General features: G+C 41.5%; 1 protein-coding gene across 1 annotated transcript in view; it reads right to left on the bottom strand.

Annotated features, from left to right (window-relative positions):
* LOC136378495 (aldehyde oxidase 4-like) overlaps positions 1-14,533 on the bottom strand; it is a 76,294-nt gene extending 61,761 nt beyond the window's left edge. The window contains exons 1-4 of the mRNA XM_066345490.1: positions 14,413-14,533; positions 9,970-10,027; positions 5,237-5,333; positions 4,516-4,624 (exon numbers count right to left, since the gene is read on the bottom strand). Of these exons, the coding sequence (XP_066201587.1) occupies positions 4,516-4,624; positions 5,237-5,333; positions 9,970-10,027; positions 14,413-14,466 (318 nt within the window). The 5' untranslated portion in view covers positions 14,467-14,533. The remainder of the gene's footprint in view (positions 1-4,515; positions 4,625-5,236; positions 5,334-9,969; positions 10,028-14,412) is intronic.
* Between the last annotated feature and the right edge of the window lie 5,730 nt (positions 14,534-20,263).

Raw genomic sequence — 20,263 nt, 5'->3', positions numbered from 1 at the left:
CAGGTGACCAGAGAGAATGCACCACTGGGACCCACAGGACACTCACATAAAACCACTTTGCCAAGACCAGGAGATGTAACAGATCCACCCAAAGTATAGAATAAACACAGAAAGGCAACCTAAATGGCTGAGGAAACAAACAAAAATATCCTAAATAAAAGAACAGGACAAAACTTCAGAAAGATAACTAAACAAAACTGAGACAAGTAATCTACCAGATGCAGAGTTTAAAACACTGGTTATAAGGATGTTCCATAAACTTAGGGGAAGAGTAGATAAACTTAGTGAGAACTTCATTAAAGAAATAGGAAACATAAGAATGAATATAAGAAAACATAAAAAAAAAAAGAACCAGTTAGAAAAGAATACAATAACTGAAATGAAAACTACACTAGATGGAATCAACAGTAGAGTACATGAAGCAGAGGACTGAATCAGTGATTTGGAAGATGATGTAATAGAAAACACCCAATCAGAACAGCAAAAAGAAAAAAAATGAGGGTAATTTAAGGGATCTCTGGGACATCAAACATACCAACATTCACATCATAAAGATACCAGGAGAGAGAGAGTACAAGGGATTGAAAAACTATTTGATAAAATATGAAGGAAAACTTTCTTAATCTGGTGAAAGAAATAGATATACAAATCCAGGAAGTCCCAAGAATTCCAAACAAAATGAATCCAAAATGGTCACAATAAGGCACATTATAATAAAAATGCAAAAAGTTTCAGACAAAGAGAGAATCTTAAAAGGAACCAGAGGAAAGCAGTTAGTTATGTACAAGGCAACTCCCATAATACTATCATCTGATTTCTGAACAAAAGCTTGCCAAATCCCAAGGGATTAGCAAAGAATATTCAAAGTTACGTAAAGGAGAAACCTACAATCAAAACTACTCTAGCCAGCAAGGCTATCAATTAAAATCAAAGGAAAGATAAAGAGCTTCCCAGATAAGAAAAAGCTAAAGGAGTTCATTACTACCAAGCCAGTATTACAGGAAATGGTAAAGAAACTTCTTTAAAAAGAATAAAAAGAAAAGAGATAAAATGGCAATAACTATATACCTATCAATAATTACTTTTAATGTAAATTCATTAAATGCTCCAATCAAAAGTCATAGTATGGCTAAATGGATACAAAAACAAGGTTCATACATATACTGCCCACAAGTGACCCACTTCAGTAGATAGACACACACAGATTAAAAGTAAAGAGGTGAAAAAAGATATTTCATGTAAATGGAAACAAACAAAACAAGGTGGGGTAGCATTACTTATATCACACAAAATAGATTTAAATGCAGAGGCTATAATGTGAGACAAAGATGTACATCTCATAATGGTAAAGGGGTCAATCCAACAAGGGGATATAGTCCTTATGAACATTTATGCACTCATCATCGGAGCTCCTAAATATATAAAACAAATGTAAAGCCAGTATCCACGGCCACCATCACAGCTGCTTGGCCCATGCAGGTTCACATTAGATTTGAACAGACGGTAATGAAACAAAGGAGCCAAGAACTGGTGGGCTATTACCTTTAATCCTATCTTGCACCCGGCGGGCAAGTAAAAACACACATTGGGTTCCAAAACCCACTCATTCAGTGCTCACAAAGCTACTGACTTGTCTGAGTTTCCTAGAATCAAAGGTTTCTAGCTTACTAGCCTTATTCACCTCTGTTCCCCATATCCTTCTCTCTGCACAAACTCTACACAAACTGGCTTCTCCTTCAGCACTCCGTCATCTTGGCTGCTTCTCCTGGCCTACTCACTTGGCCTTACTCTACTCTCCTCCAGCATGGGCTTCTCCTAGAATGTAATCACTCTTTCCCCGGAACAACATGATCTCTTTTCCTTTTAAAACCTTTTGGCGCGAAAGCCCTCCCCCAACACATATTAACATAATCACGCCCATCTCAAGCAAGAAGGGCAACTAATATTATCACCTGGGTGACGGGCTTCCACTTGGGCAGCACCATCTTTAACAAAGTGAGCATAATATATTTTATCTGCCCAACAACAAATATTGACATACTGTTGGTCAAATAAGTCTGTAAATATGATATATATGTTTGCTCACTTATAGTTTGCATGGGGTGTGGGAGACAAGCTGTGTATTTTTTTTTATTTTTTGTTGTTATTTTTGCTTGAGTTCTTAAAATACCACTCTCAAATGCCCTCAAGGCAGAAAAGAAAGGATACTATGACTTCCCAAGAGATACAGTTTAGAAAGAAAATAAAGAATTTCCAGAGAGCATTCTCAAGCTCATGAAAACCTTGGAGTTAAATAATAGAGAATTCAAAATTCAAGTTCTGAAAATACTCAAGAGATAAGAGAAAACACCACTGGCAACTTAATGAGCTCAGAAAGCAAAACGAATATCTCACCAGGGGACTGAAATTTTAAAAATGGAGATGAAGAACTCAATACATGAGTTGATAAATAAGCTAGCAAGTTTAGCTAATGGAACAGGCCAGACAGAGGAGAGAATCAGTGACATCAAAGACAGGCAACTAGAGATGCTACAGAGGGAAAAAGAGAGAGGTTCAAAAATTTTAAGAAGTGAAAGAACTCTATGAGTATTGTCTGACTTAATTAGAAAGAGAAATATAAGAAAAATGAGTATTTCAGAAGAAAAAGAGAGGGAGAAGGGAATGGAAGGTCTATTTAAACAAATAATTGGTGAGAACTTTCTAAGCCTATGGAAAGAATTAGATCCTCGAATCCAAGAAGCAATGAGAACACCAAGTTGCCTCAACACAAACAGATTTTCTACAAGGAACATTGTAATAAAAATGTCAAAAATCAATGACAAAGAAAGAATCCTCAAGGCAGCTAGGGAAAAGAAGAACTTAATATATCAAGGAAGGCCCAACAGGTTATCATCAGACTTCTCAGCAGAAACTCTACATGCCAGAAGACAGTGGACCCAAACAAATAAAATACTGAAAGGGAGGAATTACCAGCCAAAAACACTATATCCATCAAAATTTTCTTCTTATAGGAGAGCCTAAAAGTGAGAAATTTGGTTTCAGTAATAAGTAGTTTTTGAGTTGTAATAAATAAGAGATCCATAAGGGTTAGGAAGTAGTTAATCTGCTTGCTAATCTCTCTTAATGGCTCCCTGGCCTTTACTTTGAAATGTAGCAAGAAGTTTACCTTTACAGGAATGTCAGGAAAAGCTTACATGGGGAGGGTCCTGACAATTAGGAGACTTTAAATCACAATAGTTGTTTGTAAAATCCTAGCCACAGGATTTACTATGAAAAGTTAGGGCCTATATATTAATTAGAAACTCAGTTCACCAATCTTAAATCTTTATTTTGTATCCTAAGAAAATAGAGAGTCTTTTCACAGGTAATTCCCAGAGGCACCAGGTCCCAACTATTTCTGGGAGACCCCTGACCCTGGCTGTCTTGAAGATTTACCAAGGACACCAGATAGGACCATGCTGATATGGTCTGGGTAACATCAAAAGAATTTGCAGAAGAGATGTTTTGGCAGCTGAACCCTCACCTTCTGCATATTGTTATGTGACTAGCAGCATTGACTTTTACTTTTTTTCTTTTCCCCCTGAACCCTATAAATACTGGCAGCACCCAGAGAGTGTTAAGGCAGCTCTATGGGACAGGAGTCCCCTGCCTTCCAGGGTACCAGTATTTCTGAATGAGAGATGCTCTTATATACTCAGTCTGGTTCGTCCCTTTTGATTGGCTGAACGTGACGAGCTGCCTCAAACCCAGCTCACTCCTGTAACATATTAAATATGAAGGAGAAATAAAAACTTTTCCGGACATACAGAAGCTGAGAGAATTTATTACCAGAAAACCCCCATTGCGAGAAATACTCAAGGAGGTTATTCAACCAGATACAAAGAAGAAAACAACACAAACTACAAGGAAAAGCTCCAACAAAGTTACAATGTAAACAAGAAAAATCTGTGACAACAAAACCGTAAAGGTGAGAGGAGGTAGGTGTGCAGTAGCAAAGGGGGATGGGGTGCAGGAGCACTGGTGAAACAAAGCACCCACGTATATGTGAGACTTCCCTTTGGCAATAACCTAACGGTAACCTCTCATGAAAAAAAAACAAAGCTGAAATACATAGCTTAAAAACAAAGAGGAAATAGAGCAAAGAAGTATGTGATATGACCAAACAAAAACAACTAACAGAAACATTGCATTGCTTTAAAAAGTCCTGTAGACTTGAGTAAACCCTGTCATTTTAGCTGTGTTTTATGGTAGCATGGTGCTCCGTTACTTGTGAGCCATTTGGGGAGCACTTGGGAGTGTTTGTACACATAATTAGCCTATTGTTCAGAAGTCATTATTTTGAAATATGTTCAACAGTCTATGAAAAGAATCCTAGCTTTGAAGCATGGACTCTCACAAAATGAGAACTTAAAAAGTACAAAGGATTTCATAGTAGCTGACCTATTTGGAGTACTTTTGACTCCAAATGTGGAACCCTTATACCAACACTTGGTCCAAATCAGAGTATGCTGTTACCTGCACGGGGTGAATCCTGGTTTTGATGCTTCCTACACCTTCTGCTGTAGTGACAGCAGCTCCATGCAGAGAGCAGATGGGCACCAGGCACGCTGTAACTGGATAATGGCTGTGATGGAATCATGTAAAGAGAACACCTTGGAATTATAGGAAGTGGGGGGCATAATTGAGGGGGTAGTTTTGGTTCAGGAGAGTCATGAGACTGTATTTCCTCGAGACTACAAAGAAAACTATATATAAAACCATAAATATCTGGAAGTGTTCAAGAAAGGGCTTACATGTGTCTGGCATAGGATAGTAGAAAGAAATGGGAAGATAGAATACTAAAATAGTTTTGTGTAGGGTCTCCAAGAGATCCTCATTCTCTATTTTGTCCCCCTCATTCTAGGGAAAGGAAACTTTACTGGTCATAAGATGATATATTGACTTACATAAACCGACATGGGGTAGTTAAGCCCAGTAATTTCCAACTGTGCAAAACTTTAAAGAATACAAATACTCTGGTTGAATGCTAGCCCAGTTAAATATATTCTGATGGGAAGAAAGTCTGTGGGAAAGATCTGGAGCATAGGAAGCTGCAGGGAGAACCAGCATGGATTCTGTGTGAATGTTATAGACACCTGGAGAGAGGAGAGGAGGAGTGTATAGGAACAGAACAGTGGGAAGCTCCACTCCCTTTCCAGATTTGCACATGCATGGCCTTAGCCAACACAAAGGATACCGGATCTTCTTGTTCTTGGGGTCATATCTTGACACCATAACGGTGCAGGCACCACAGCCTCCTCCCCCACAGCCGTACTTCGTGCCTGTGAGGTGGACTGGAAGGAGGAGAGTCAAGGAAAAGAGGGGCCCAGACCCCTTTGCTTTCAACATTTTTTTCCTTGGATGCTGACAACAAGTAACGTGATCTCTCGAGTCACTGAGTCACCGGTACCGAGGTTTCTTGCTCAGAGAATTCCAACATTTGCATGTAAATGAGCTCACTGAGATAGGTCAGAAGAAATCTTTATAGACCCACTGGGCCTTACTTGAAACCCTCAGTGTCAGCTGCATTTCTGAATTCAAAATTTTCCATATTTTGGAATGGTAATAAGATGGCACTTTCAAAGGGACTAAGGCAGCACCTTGTAACTCAGTATGTTACCATTTCTACAGCACACTATGTGGAGATTTACACTACCTGGAATACATGAGGACTACAGAGAGTCTCGTGTCAGTTAGATCAGGGTTTGTATCCAAAGGAAATAAAAAAAGTTTGTTGAATTCAGAGTTGCAGACAATGGATTCTGGATTTGTATTATGTTATTGCTGTGGAGGTGGTAGGGGTGTGTGTGTGCAAAAGTTAGAAAAAACACCCCTGGGAAGCTTACCTTTCTCTGACTCAGCAATGTAATGCTTTTACTTTCTAATGGGATTAGAGAATATTAATTTAGTAACCATGGTTTTGACCCCAAACTATCAACAACCACTGTATACTCCTCCCTATAAGGCAATTATATATTTCCACAGAGGGAGAACAAATAATATCTATAAATCCCCTGCTTGAGGTTTCTGTAAGAACCCTTTCTGGGTGAGGCTTAAAAAGAATGTCATGGGTGAAGGTCTTAATTGGCTTGAGTGGAGGTTAAGACTAACTTCATCTTAGGAATTGCAGCCTAAAAGATGTCATACCGAGCCAGGACACCTGTGTAGTAAAACAGCTCTGTGATGCACATTTTAATGTTGCCTTGAGTGAAAGTGAAAAGTTGAGACAACTAGCTGTTTTGTCCTCTGGTCACCAAACAAGTAGTTTGATGCCTTCTTTTATCCTCACCCTCATCAGAAGTGCCTGCTTCAAACAGTTACTTCCACCATATTTTGTTGGCTCATTCTATAGCTCATCATCAAGTAGGGTTGCCAAATAAAATTCAGGGGTAGGCAAAAGTGGGCTTACAATTCTGAGTATGTGAAATACAGTATTAATTCTTGCATTATTATTTATTAATTATTGTATTATTTTCCATATGAACAACTGTAAACCCACTTTTGCCAAACCCTGTATAGGATGCCCAGTTAAATCTGAATCTCAGATAAACAATAAATACTATTAGGATAAGTATATCTCATGCATTCAAATTCAAATATAACTGGATGTACTTTATTTTTATATGTTAAAGCTGGCAATGCTACTTAGGTAAAAAACAAACAGTAATTTATCAGTTTATTTTTTGGTCCTTTAAGTAGAAAAAGCTATCTCAGTTTCCCCAAGATTCCCAGCCTTGCAACATATCAAGAAGAAGTTACCTTGAGACTTAATGCTCAAGGTCGATGTGTGCCATCGATCCTGGAATTTCCCCTGGGATCTGGTCGTTCATCGGTGAGTTACTGTGTCCCATCATGCCAGGCAGGGAATGTGACATCAGGGTCAAACTGGATCCTTTGCCTCAGGGTCTCATTCCTCCTTCATCTCTTGCCACAGCCTCCCTCTGACGACTCCTTGTATTCATCAGAATAAACTTCTTTCAGTTCCTCAGAAGCACTATATTCTCCTTCCCCTGCCCCCAAGTCCACCCTTTCTACAGCTGACTAGAATATCTTCTTGCCCCTACGACTTCTATTTGTCCAGCAAACCCCTACTCAACCCTTGTCTCTTCCTTTCCTCCCAACCCTGACATGAGTGCCCTGCTCGGGTCCCCATAGCACGGCACCTATGACACTTGCCGTTGCCTCTTTCTTCACTGGCTGTCTCCCTCACTCGTCTGGGGGCAGAGGCTGTGTCTTCTAGCTTACATCTGAACACCCGGTGCTTGGTAAAATTTGTTAGCAGCATGAGGAATTGTTTTAGAATAGCAAAAAGTGTTAGGGTTTCAGTGGTGGGTATGTGAAGGGTGTGGACAAACAAGAATAAATGTTTAGGGAGCCTTTGAGACACCCTATTTCCCCAGGTCGGTCCTAGAGCCAGGTTCTCACTGAGATCAAGCAACTTTAAAATGGCTCACTTTCCTTGTCCCATGTAGCTGTGGGCCATTCATTTTAGTAATGCATTACTGGTTCCTCAGATGAGATCGCTTCAAACCAGGTGAGAGGTGTGGAGGGAGAGGAGGGAGAAGTGATCCAGCATCTTACCCCAGCAATCTGGGCTGGGTGGCTGGGCTGGGCGCGGGACTCGGTGGGAGGCTAGGGCCCTGGGAAGGAGTGAAAGAGTTCAAGGGAGATGGAAACATCCCCAAACAAATTTTGTTTCTTGGGTGACTGTGTTCCATTTTGGGAATGTCACCTAAAGCCAGGTACCAAGTCAACCGCAAATTGAGGTTTTGTGGAAGCCTGAAGTTTTTCTAATATTGGAAAACAGCCTTCAGGAACAAAATATAAAATTATCAACATAAATTAGGTTCAGGGCCTTGGAAAGGGTTGTGGGAGTTCAGTGAGAAGTGAAGCTGGCTGGGGTGGATGTGTGCCCGTGTGGTGCTGACTCTGGCAGAAAATCCGCGTCCTAATCCACAGATACTCATACGCATTACCCACTCAAGGAACAACTTAAAAATAAATCCTCTGACTCCATCTCAGAACTGTTGACTCTGTAATCAGAGATTGGGGCCTGGAAGTGCCAGGTAAGTATTTACTTAGAAGGACTTCTTTGTGGCATTAGGCAACAAAAGGATTGAACAGAGGAGGACAATGAGAGATGGGGAAATGGGGCAGGGGTAATTCTACTCAGAGCTGCTTCTGGCCGTGCTCACTTGGGAGTCCATGACTTTTCAGCTTGCTCCTCACATAGATGAATTTGTTCATTTTAGGATGTCTCAAGAAAGCATGATGAAGTGTGTAGATTTATAAGTGATATCAAGTAGTGTGTGCACCTGGTGTGTGGAAGTCCTGGGTTTGATTCCTAGTCAGGGCACACAGGAGAAGCAACCATTTGCTTCTTTACCCTTCCCCTTCTCTCTCCTTCTCCTGCAGCTATGGCTCAAATGGTTTGAGCAAGTTGGCCCTGGCTGCTGAGGATGGCTCTACAACCTCACCTCAGGTGCTAGAATAACTTGGGTGCTGAGCAACAGAGCAGCGACCCAGGTGGGCTGAGCATCGTCTTGTAGGGGACTTGCCAGGTGGATCCTGATAAGGGTGCATGCGGGAGTCTGTCTCTCTGCCTTCCCGCCTCTCAATTAAAACAAAATTCATTAAAAAGTGATATCAGGGAAAGTGATAGGGTATGCTGACCAACAGTGAGATTTTTGAAGCTAGGTAAATAAGATATTGCGGAGCCAGTGAGGAAGGATTTGGCCTGTTGTTTGTTTTTTGTCTGTTTGTTTGTTATGCAGGGGAAAACCCAGTTCCTGGAACAGTGAATGGAACAGGGGAAATATTGGCTAGAGTAGTAAAATGATGTGTAGGAAATCATCATAAGAGGCTCAGTAGAAAAGGAGGCATCAGGTACATATAATTTATTAGATAAATTCGAAGAAATAAAGTGATGTTTTGGAGTGTGTGCGTTGGGAGGCAAGAGGTAGGTGTGGGGAAGAAGTAAAGACACTGGGGAAAGAGGGGACAATGTTACCTGCACAACCCGAATCCCGGAGCCTAGCATAGTGCCTCCTTTCAATGATGATATCAATAACAATATATTTTTAACTTATTATTTTGAAGTAATGCCTCAAGAAAATTGCAAAAATAGTAGCAACAGTCCTGGTCCCTGTTCCCCAGCTTCCGTAGGATGTCCCCAGTGCTGACATCCCTATGACTACAGCACAACATCAGGACCTGGGTGTCAATCGTACACTGATAACCAGAACAGAGCTGATTCAGATTTCACCCCAATTACACACACTCATATCATCTAAGGTGGAGCTGTGCAACCACTGCCACCATCACTCCCTCGTGCGACCCCTTCTTAGTGGCGCCCAAAGCCAGGAAGCTCTTTTTCAGTATTTATTGAGGGTTCACTGGAGGTCTTGAGGAGTGACAGGTGAGAAAGGCCCAGGTCTGAGGTGGGGGTCTGGGAGTGCCTTTAGGAGTTCTTTGAAGAGTTGAAATGTTTATAAAACCTTGTTTTCTTCAATAAGGTTATGCAGAGGTATGAGTGACAAGTCAATGAAATGCCCTTGTGTGAAACTATTGTCAGTGGCATGCACCCCTGAGCAATTGGCCAGACATTTTTATATTCACGCTCCCCAATATGAATCCATCATCGGGGTGACCATGGGCTTCCAAAGTCAAGAAGTTATTTTCCAAAGAACCCCCCCCCCCCAAGGGTTCACTGGAGGGTTCTCTTGGTTTTGCTCAGGGGAAAAATACAACATATAGAGTACAAATCTGTCACTGCTAGTTGCATGCTCTGAACTCCAGCTAGACTCTAAAAATTGACCGGGAAATTGTTTACCCAGAACAAACACAGAGTGACTTTCTTCCGAGGTGTTAGTTCTGAAGTTCCCTTTTTAGCACCCAGTCCAGATTCATTGCAGTGAAACATAAGGATACGGACTCTCCTCAGGTAGAAGAGCAGGTTCACTTCAGGGTCAGCACTCTTCTCTGTGACCTACAGTGTGACACGAGAGAAGGGCTTTATGAAGGTAACACCGAAATGTCATGGCAATTCTGCCCATGGTTTAGAGCAGGGGTCCCCAAACTATGGCCCATGGGCCACATGCGGCCCCCTGAGGCCATTTATCCAGCCCTCGTCGCACTTTCGGAAGTGGTGGTCTTTCATTGGTGGTCAGTGAGAGGAGCACATTGACCATCTCATTAACCAAAAGCAGGCCCATAGTTCCCATTGAAATACTGGTCAGTTTGTTCATTTAAATTTACTTGTTCTTTATTTTAAATATTGTATTTACTTCCGTTTTGGTTTTTTTTACTTTAAAATAAGATATGTGCAGTGTGCATAGGGATTTGTTCATAGTTTTTTTTTTATTTTTTTATAGTCCGACCCTCCAATGGTCTGAGGGACAGTAAACTGGCCCCCTGTGTAAAAAGTTTGGGGACCCCTGGTTTAGAGGGCATATTTTTGATAGGTGGTGGCTTTACATAAAAAAATAAATAAAAATAACAAAGGAAACCTAACATTCGAAAAGGAATTTTGAAATAATTTTGGAACATTATTTCAATGTCTGAATTTCCTGGGGCAAAGGCAGGTTTGCAGGTGTATGTGAAACACAGAGTTGATTCTTGTATTATTATTTATTAATTAATGTATTATTTTCCATACAAACACATGTAAACCTAACCCCACGCTGTAGAGTATATGACAATGATAAATTCTGGAAAATATCCAGATGAGGAACCAGATATAAAGGTTTTGAAATTGATTCAAGACAATTCGTAACCATTGAAAGTCGTAAAACAGGTTAGCCAGAGATTTCCTAAGGGAGTCATGCGATTTTAAGGAACTGTGTTTAAGGGAGCCACCCTGATCTTTCCCCCTCCTCCCAGTGAAAGGGAGGTGCAGAAGGGAGCGTGAATCTCTGCCTGCCTGTCACTCTGCATTCCATGCTGTTTCTCCCAGTAGGTCAGAGCTGACACAGGAGATGAAAGCTCCCTGCTCTCCCTGGCCCAACCAGTTCCCTTCCTGGGTACAGTCAGGCAAGATTAGAGAAAACTGAAGAGCAAGTTACCTGAAATGGTAGCACTGAGCAGCAACAAAAAAGAGGACATCATTCCACTAAAAGTGTTCCTATTTTTATCACCCTAGAATAGCAATAAACCACATTGCTTTTAAATACAATGCCTTCTGCTTCCAAGCCTCCTTCTGAGTCCTCAGAACACCCGAGGAGCCAGAGACGAACTCTGCACCCATCATGGCATTGAACAATTAAGATTCCAAATGAAGAAGGAGAAAACAAGATTAGGCTTTGGGAAATTAGTCAAAGACTGCCAACTGCAATTCAACAAATATGTAGCATTCCCAGCCATTTAGAATAAATGTTTCAGTAACCATATGAGAAATACAGGTCATAACATATTAAGTTGCATTCACAAAATTGTATGGTTTTCTTCTGTTTCCTCTAATACTTTGTAGACACCAGAAAGGAAATAATCCTTTTCTGGTAAGTATATGAAAAAGAGGAGACACCTAACCAGTAATCAGAGGGATGCAGAGGAAACCCATAGTAAGACAACACTGCACACTCATCAGATTAGCAAACCTTAGGAAGTCTGATGCTATCAAGCTTTGGTACATTACAGATTTGCACATCATATATTGGCAAGGAAGCAGCACTTCCTTGCAATGAACTGTGCGAGATTCTGGAAAGCCACCTGTCAGGGCTTATAAAATTGGCATGCTGTACTCTTACATAGAGATCCTCTTGCCAGTGTTGGTAAGGAGACACATGGTAGGATGTCCACTGCAGCGTTTCTTGGGGTAGTGGGAAGTTGGAAGCATCTCATGTGTCTATCACTAGGGGACTGGATACGCAGAATGAAGGATGAGCACAGCCTGGAGAACTATGCATGCAGAAGTAATGAACCAGGGCGCAAAGAGCAACATGGACAGATCTCAAAACCAGCAGTGAGTCACAAAAGGAGCAGAAGGAGATGAATAAACCACAATTTTACTTGTGTGCATTAAGAATATACACACACTACTTGCACAGACAAACACTGTACAGTTGACCCTTAAACAATACAGGGGTTGGGGTGCTGATCCCCCCTGCACAATTGAAAATTTGTGTATAACTTCTTACTCCCCCAAAACTTAACTATTAATAGCCCACTGGTGACTGGAGGCCTTACCAATAACATAAGTAGTTGATTAACATACAGTCTGCTTGTTATATGTATTTATTTATATTGTATGCTTGCAATAAAGTTGGCTAGAGAAAATGTGATTAATAAGATTAGAAGAGCCTGACCGGGTGGTTGCACAGTGGATAGAGTGTCAGACTGGAATGCGGAGGACCCAGGTTCGTGACCCCGAGGTCACCAGCTTGAGCGCGGGCTCATCTGGTTTGAGCAAAAGCTCACCAGCTTGGACCCAAGGTTACTGGCTCAAGCAAAGGGGTTACTAGGTCTGCTGTAGCCCCACGGTCAAGGCACACATGAGAAAGCAATCAATGAACAACTAAGGTGCTGCAACAAAGAATTGATGCTTCTCATTTCTCTCCCTTCCTATCTGTCGGTCCCTATCTGTCCCTCTCTCTGTCACCAAATAAATAAATAAATAAATAAATAAATAGCACAAGAGTGGATGCATGTAGAAGAAGTAAATAAAGAAGATAATAATAAAATAATAAGAAATAGAAGAAAAGCCTCATCCAGACCATGATGACAATGTGCCATTGATGGAGGCGTGTGCTTTGCTCAACTCTGTGCTCCTGGCTCGAAAGGAAAAAAAAAACCCCACAAATATTACAACAAAACCTCTTGCTTTTGTTTTGCCATCTATAACTTGTCTTAGAAATTTGTAAAACAGAGAAAAGTAAAAACACCAAAATACCAGTTGTAAATTCAAAAGATTGGAGACTTGGAGAGGGAATAATCATTCTAATGTGATTTTAAAGGATAAGTGGTTTTATTTACCAGCAACGGCAAAGCAACAAAGACTGTTTTTCTTGAACTCAGAAAAGTTCTTAGCTCTTGAACTTTTTATTTATTATGATTTGTCACTCATCAATTTCTTTTCTGATATTCCAGTTGGCTTCAGGTCATTCAAGATCCAGACCTAATGGTAAACAGTATTGTTAAACCCAGACTTTTTCTTTGTTCTTTTCTTTAGCTTTCACATTTTGTTTCTTTAGTTCATAGGTTTCCTAAAAATGATGTTTCTCTGCTGTTTGATAGACAAAATTCCCAAGAATTTTGGCCTTAATTAAAGTGCTGCTTCCTCTAGGGAAGAACATCAGTAATCTGGTTCAACTGAGGCTTGAGTAGCAAAATCGTTAACAGCAACTGAATTTCCAAAACCAGTTCCTATTTTAATATTCTACTAAGTTTCCTCCTAATTGTCTCAAAGTACCTCAAACTTTTCATTTATTCATTTTGCTCATACAAGTACAGGCTTGGGAACAACTGAACATGAGTTGCCACACTTCCTCCACAGAGGAGAAATAAGTAACTTCCATTGCTCAAGAGGAAGTGCTTTCATCTCTAAGTTAACTGGTTAGCCTGAGTGGATTAATTAGGCAAAACAAAATTATTCTTTGCTATTATCATCTTTAATGTTACATATGCCTTTTTTTTTAAGTGAGAGGAGTGGAGATAGAGAGACAGACTCCCGGACACACCCCAACCGGGATCCACCACCTGGCACACCTGGCCCCTGGCTCCCTGCCCCATCTGGGGCCACTTGCAAATCAGCTATTTCTAGCATCTGAGGTGGAGGCTCCAAGAAGCCATTCTCAGCTCCTGGGCAATGTGCTCGAACCAAACCAATAGAGCCATGTCTGGGCAAGGGGAAGAGAGAGAGAGAGAGAGAGAGAGAGAGAAAGAGAGAGAGAGATGGGCGAGGGGAGGGGCAGAGAAGCAGATGGTCAACTCTCCTGTGTGCCCTGAGTGGAAATCAGACCAGGGACTTCCACATGCGGGGTTGACGCTCTACCGCTGAGCCAACAGCTAGGGCCCATATATACCTTCTATTAAAATAATGTTGGTGAACCCGAGTAGAGCTAATACCCAAGTAAAGGGGGAAATGACAGTTTTTCTTACCTATGTCAGAATTCACTCCCATTGTAATCTAACAAATAAAAATAAGAGTTCCTTACTGATTCCAAAAGAAAAGTTAAGAGCAAGCAAAGACACCCATGCTTTTATAATTTTGCACTAAAGCTTGAATGGATGACCCATGTTCAAGTTTATACCACTATATATGACTTGAAAAAGAGAGAAGACAGAGGTTAAATAAGAAATGGCATCATAGAGAAAAAAATAAGCTTAGTTTTTGTCCCTGGTATACAAAAATTCATATTAATAATATCATAAACTTACCTTTTTTCCATTCACAAAAAAAATCAGCTCATCAGAATTGGGAGAAGACATCATGTCACCACAGTGAAAGATTGTGTCCTAAGGAGCTGATATCTGAAAGCAAAAACCTGGATGCCTGTCAGTTTTGGAAAAGCCCAAGCTGCAGCAGTGCCTTATAGCCACACTGCCAGATAGAGGCACCAATCAGGGCTGTCTGTCCGCCCAGCCCACAACGCACTTCAAACAGCTCTTGGCAGCACCCTGTTTCCTTCTTAACCAGGAATGAGTCAAGTCAGCATTTTAGCCGGTCTCCTTTGGAGTCCAAGACTGGTTTTCTAGGAGAATGTGTTTAAAGCCAAGGACATTAAATAAAAAATGAGTATTACAAAGGCTACTATTATTTTTAAACTAACCAACTCATCAATCAAGACAACACCAATAAAACTCATGAGACTAATTCTTTCTCCGGTTTTTCTTTTATTATTTATTTATTTATTTTGCATTAAAAGGCAAAGGGATTTCCTTCTTTCCTCAGCATGCTTTTTTTTCTTTTAAATTATTTTTTAAAGATTTTATTTATTGAATTTTTTGAGTTAGAAGAGAGAGAGAGAGAGAGAAATGGCAGGTGGACAAGCAGGAAGCATCAACTCATAGCCGTTGCTTCCCATATGTGCCTTGACCAGTTAAGCCTGGAGTTTTGAACCAGTGACCTCAGCACTCCAGATCGGCACTCTATCTACTACACAACCACGTGCTAAGCCTCAGAATGCTTTCTTTCTCTCTCTCTCTCTCTGTCTCTCTCTCTCTCTCTCTCTCTCTCTCTCTCTCTCTCTCTCTCTCTGTCTCTCTCTCTAGCACACCCATGCCTTTCTTCCCCTTTTCTTCCCTCAAGGCACAAACCTTTCCCTTTCTCTCTCCTAAGCTTCAACAGCTCTTCTTTTGTCTTTATAACTTGTTTCCTGAGCCCATGCAGCCCAGCTGGCTCACTTCTTCCATGGCTCACTTCTACCTCCGTGACTCTCTAAATAAACTTTCACTAGTATTTGTTTTTTTTGTGTGTTTTTTTTCCTAAATTTATTTATTTATTTTTTACAGAGACAGAGAGTCAGAGAGAGGATAGACAAGGACAAACAGACAGGAACGGAGAGAGATGAGAAGCATCAATCATTAGTTTTTCATTGCATTGCAACACCTTAGTTATTCATTGATTGCTTTCTCATATGTGCCCTCACTGTGGGCCTTCAGCAGACCGAGTAACCCCGTGCTGGAGCCAGCGACCTTGGGTTCAAGCTGGTGGGATTTTGCTCAAACCAGATGAGCCTGCACTCAAGCTGGCGAACTTGGGGTCTCGAACCTGGGTCCTCCGCATCCCAGTCTGATGCTCTATCCACTGCGCCACAGCCTGGTCAGGCTTCACTAGTATTTGAACAAAAAAAATTGTGTGTGTGGTGTGGGTGTCAAAGGGAAGATCCCACCATGCATGCAACTAAAACCTTCAGAAAAATGTGTCTTTAGAACTCAAGTATAACAACTTGAAACTCTATTCTCTTTTCTTTATATTTTTTTATACTCCTTGCTTCTTCAAATTTAAGTCTTCAAGATATCAAGCTATGTAAAACCACAAACATATACACAGGCTTATCATTTGCCAGACACTGTTCTTTAATTCTACAACAACTTGGTAAATATTATCATCTTCTCTTTAGAGATGAAGAAACTGAGGTACAGAGACCATAACTAACTTATCCCATGTCACACAGGCAACAGGTGGCAGAGGTCTTCTACAGTCTGTGTCCTTAACTTCCAGGTGAAAGCATGATAGGAAATGAGGCCAGAGGAGTCGCCAGTGGCCAGAGTATGTAGGGAAGTCATTGGAAGGTTTTGAAGGGGGGAAGGGTGACACAATCTCTTTTAAGTTTTAAAAGATTGCTTTGGCTACTTTACAGAGAATGAAGGGTGAGGGCAAGTGTAGGAGGAGAGGGTAGATTAGAAGTTAGGACAGTGGCACAGTCAAGAGTTGATGAGGTTTGGACTAGCGTGACAGTGGAAGGAATGGGAAGAAGGAGCCAGATTTGCTAACATATTGGATGTGAGGTGTGTGTGTGTGTGTGTGTGTGTGTGTGTGTGTGTGTGTGTGTGTAGGGGGAGTCAAGGATGTCTCCACACAGATTTTAAGCTGAGCAGCTGAGTGGAGCTGTCTTTTACATTATAAGTTGTATCAGGACATGTTAAATACGTGAAGTCTGAGAAAAAAACATTCAAATGGAGGTGGTGAGTGGGTTGTTGGGTATTCAAAGCTGCCTTCTTTGCTCTCTGTCTTGAGAAGAGAGATGACTCCAGGTTTGGAGCAGAATTTCACTGCAGGGATTCCAATCCAGCCTTTCTTCAAGTCCCAAGGTCTAATGTGACCAACTGGGCAGTGGGGCTACACACTCCCTGACCTTGATTCCTCCACAGGTCATCTCTGGGGGCTCCTTGCCAAACGGGGTTCACCAAAGGAACAAAGAAAGGACATTTTTTTAAGTGAGAGAAGAGGAGATAGAGAGATAGACTCCTGCATGCACCCCAACTGGGATCCACCTGGCAATCCCATCTGGGACTGATGCTCAGCCAACCAAACTATCCTTAATGCCCAGGGTTGATGTTTGAACCAATTGAGCCACTGGCTGTGAGAAGGGAATAGAGAGAGAAGGGGCAGAGGAAGAGAAGCAAATGGTCACTTCTTATGTGTCCCCAGACCGGAGATCGATCCTGGGCCTTCCGCAAGCTGGGCCGAAGCTCTATCCACTGAGCCAACTGGCCTGGGCAAAGAAAGAGCATTTTTTAGCAGAAGAAACTATTAGTGTAAAATCAAAGAAGTTTAAAATTGCATATTATGTTTCAGAGATTTATAAGCTTATTTTATTTTTGCATATGAATTGCACAGGAATGAGTGACAAGAATATGAGTATCAAATAAGATCATTCAGCTATTAAAACCATTTATGTGCCTGAAAATATCCTTGTTTTCAGAGAGTGTAGGATGTGTGTGTTTGAGTTCAGTGGGCACTGTAAAGTACTAGATGAAATGATATATATTTTAGTGTAGTAGGATAATGAATAACCTATAGGGGAAAAATGATAACTTCAAGAAATGGTAAGTAATGTGCTGAGCAGGATAAAGGGGATACAAGGTAACTTAAGTGACTAGTTTAGTTTTGGGTAGTCAGTGCCTGAGTGCATTTGAACATAGTCCTAAAGTGGAAGCCTGTTAGGCCAAGAGTCTCAAGGTCTAGGTGAATCTGATTAAATCTTATTTTTGCTAAATATCAGAATGTAGCACAGTACTTTTCAGACACCACTGTAAACAGGACAAGCTTGACAGGGACCCAGCTGAATAAGTGTAGCCAACTGCAAAGAACAAATCAATGTGTAATTAACCAAATAGTGTACATAATCAATGGCCAAGCCTTCCTTTGGGAAGACAGAGCTTTGGACCCAAATACCGTGTCTCCTTTGCTTGCTGCAAGTAAGTAAAAATATCTAATGACAACCACATCTCATTCTTGAACAGAACACCCCAACCAGTGAACCTCTTTAGATTGGTAATAAGTCCACCAAGAGTAGACACAGGAAAAGAGCAGCAAGTATAGTGGCCTCAAAGGAGAAATGAGCTGGTTGTTGAAGGGGAAAGAAGGCCAGTGTGGCTCAGCATGGAGTACAGAGGAAGGTGATATGAGAGCTCAGAGAGATGACAGGTGCCAGGCCAAGGGGCTAGGAGGGCCCCAGATGGGAAGGAAAGCCATTGGAGAGTTTTGAGCTAGGATGTAACATGAGTAATTTATATTATGTCATTCCACTGTAGAGACAATAAGTTATTGCTGGTAAGAGGGAAACACAGAGACCAGATCTGAAACCATTTCTCTGTACCCCACAAGATGTTGATGGGGCTTGAATTGAGGGTATAAGGTGGTGACATCAGAGATGAAGGGGAAAATGTGGTATGAATTTTGGGGGTAGAACCCACTAGGTGAGTTTATAGATTAGCTGGGGTGGAGAGAACGCAAAGCTGAGTCCCGGATCTCTGGCTTGAGCACGTGGGTGGAGATGGTGCCATTTGTAGGGATAAGAAGAGTGGGGACATAACACTGAGGATCAGGGCAAGAGAACCAAGATCCCCTCTTGGGACTATTCAGTTTTAATTGCTTGTTTGGTTTAAAGTGCGCATGTCAGTTCTGTCTAGGAATCTGGAGGTCAGAGGCGGGGCCCAGACTGGAGATACAAATTTAGAGTCATCAACTCATAAGCAAAATCTCCATGGAAATTGTAATTTTGGGGGGAAACTCACACTTCTATTGTTGCAGGAAATATTAGTTGATGTGCTTCTACCTTGACAGGCTTTTCCCCAATCTTCAGGTTTCATTTAGGGCATTCCACACTCCTAGCCTCCAGAGTGGGGTTCTTACATCAGGATTGCGAAAGAAAAAAAAATCTATTCAAAGTTCAGACTGGATTTTAAAACAGGCCACTCAAGGCTTTTGGTTAAGATGGTAGAATAAGATAAATGTAATACTCATGTCCTCGCACACCCACAAGAAAATTACGACTACATTACAGAACAACCGTAATTGAGAACAGCCTGAAATCTAGTTGAACACAAGTCCTATAATTAAGGATATACAGAAGAGCCACGTTGAGGCTGGTGAGAGGAGTGGAGATGAGGAACAGGCTGGTCCCACACCCACGTGTGGCCGTTAAGACTTGGGAGGGACATCTCAGCTGCAGAGGTCCCCCCTGAGAAGCCAGGGATCACAGCCCCACATCAGGCTCCCAGCCCGGGGTTCCAGTGCTGAGGAGTCCCCGTAACTTCTGGCTGTGAAAACCAGAGGGGACTGTGGCTGAGTGAGACAGAGGGCTGCTGGAGTTCCAGGTGTTCCTTGTAAAGGGCCCCCAAACAAACTTACTCCCTGAGAGGCTCACTTGCTCTGGGCTCCAGTGCTGGAGGCTGGGGGGTGGGAGGGTGCAGCTTGAAAGGCTCCAGTGACATATGGGAGGAACTGGATTGTCTGGAATCAGGATTGTTAAGTGTAAGCTTGTTCTCTCTTTCCAAAGAGCTTGAAAACAGCTTATTTTGTGGATAAATTAAAAGGATTTCTAGTTCTTTTTACATACTAAGTATATATTATACAATACTTTAGCTAAAGATAAACTAAATGATTTTTTTTTCAGTATAGCGTTCTTAAAAATTTTTTTTAATTAAAAAAATTAACTTAGTGTGAGGATGGGGAGGCAGAGACAGACTCCTTCATGTGTCCTGTCTGGGATCCACGCAGCAAGCCCACTAGTGGGCGATGCTCTGCCATCTGGGGCATTGCTCTGTTGCTCCAACAGAGCGTTTCTTAGCACCTGAGGTGGAGGACATGGAGCTGTCCTCAGTGGCTGGGGCCAACTCGCTCCAATCAAGCCATGGCTGCAGGAGGAGAGGAGAGAAGAGAGAGAGAGAAAGAAAGACAAGGAGAAGGAGAAGGGGAGAGGTGGAGAATCAGATGGGCTCTTCTCCTGTGTTCCCTGAACGGGAATCAAACCCGGGACATCCATGCACCAGGCCAACATTCTTCCACCAAGACAACTGGCCAGAGCCCTCAGTATAGCATTAAACACAGGGAATCAACATGTTTAAATTATGACAAATATACTTCTTGTTTAAAAATGTTTTTCTATGTTTAATCATCTATTTTAGATCTTTTGACATTAGAATCATTTTATGAGGTTCCTAATAGCATGAGTAAACTGCAGTCAGTTTGGAAGCTAAAATTCTTGAGTTTAAGTGGGAAGTAGACTATTACCAAAAATGAAACAAAGACTTCTCTCAGAAAGCACCAAATGGTAGATAA

This window comes from Saccopteryx leptura, chromosome 7 (assembly GCF_036850995.1).
Source record: "Saccopteryx leptura isolate mSacLep1 chromosome 7, mSacLep1_pri_phased_curated, whole genome shotgun sequence".
NCBI lineage: Eukaryota > Metazoa > Chordata > Mammalia > Chiroptera > Emballonuridae > Saccopteryx > Saccopteryx leptura.
This window is presented reverse-complemented; position numbering and strand designations above follow the sequence as displayed.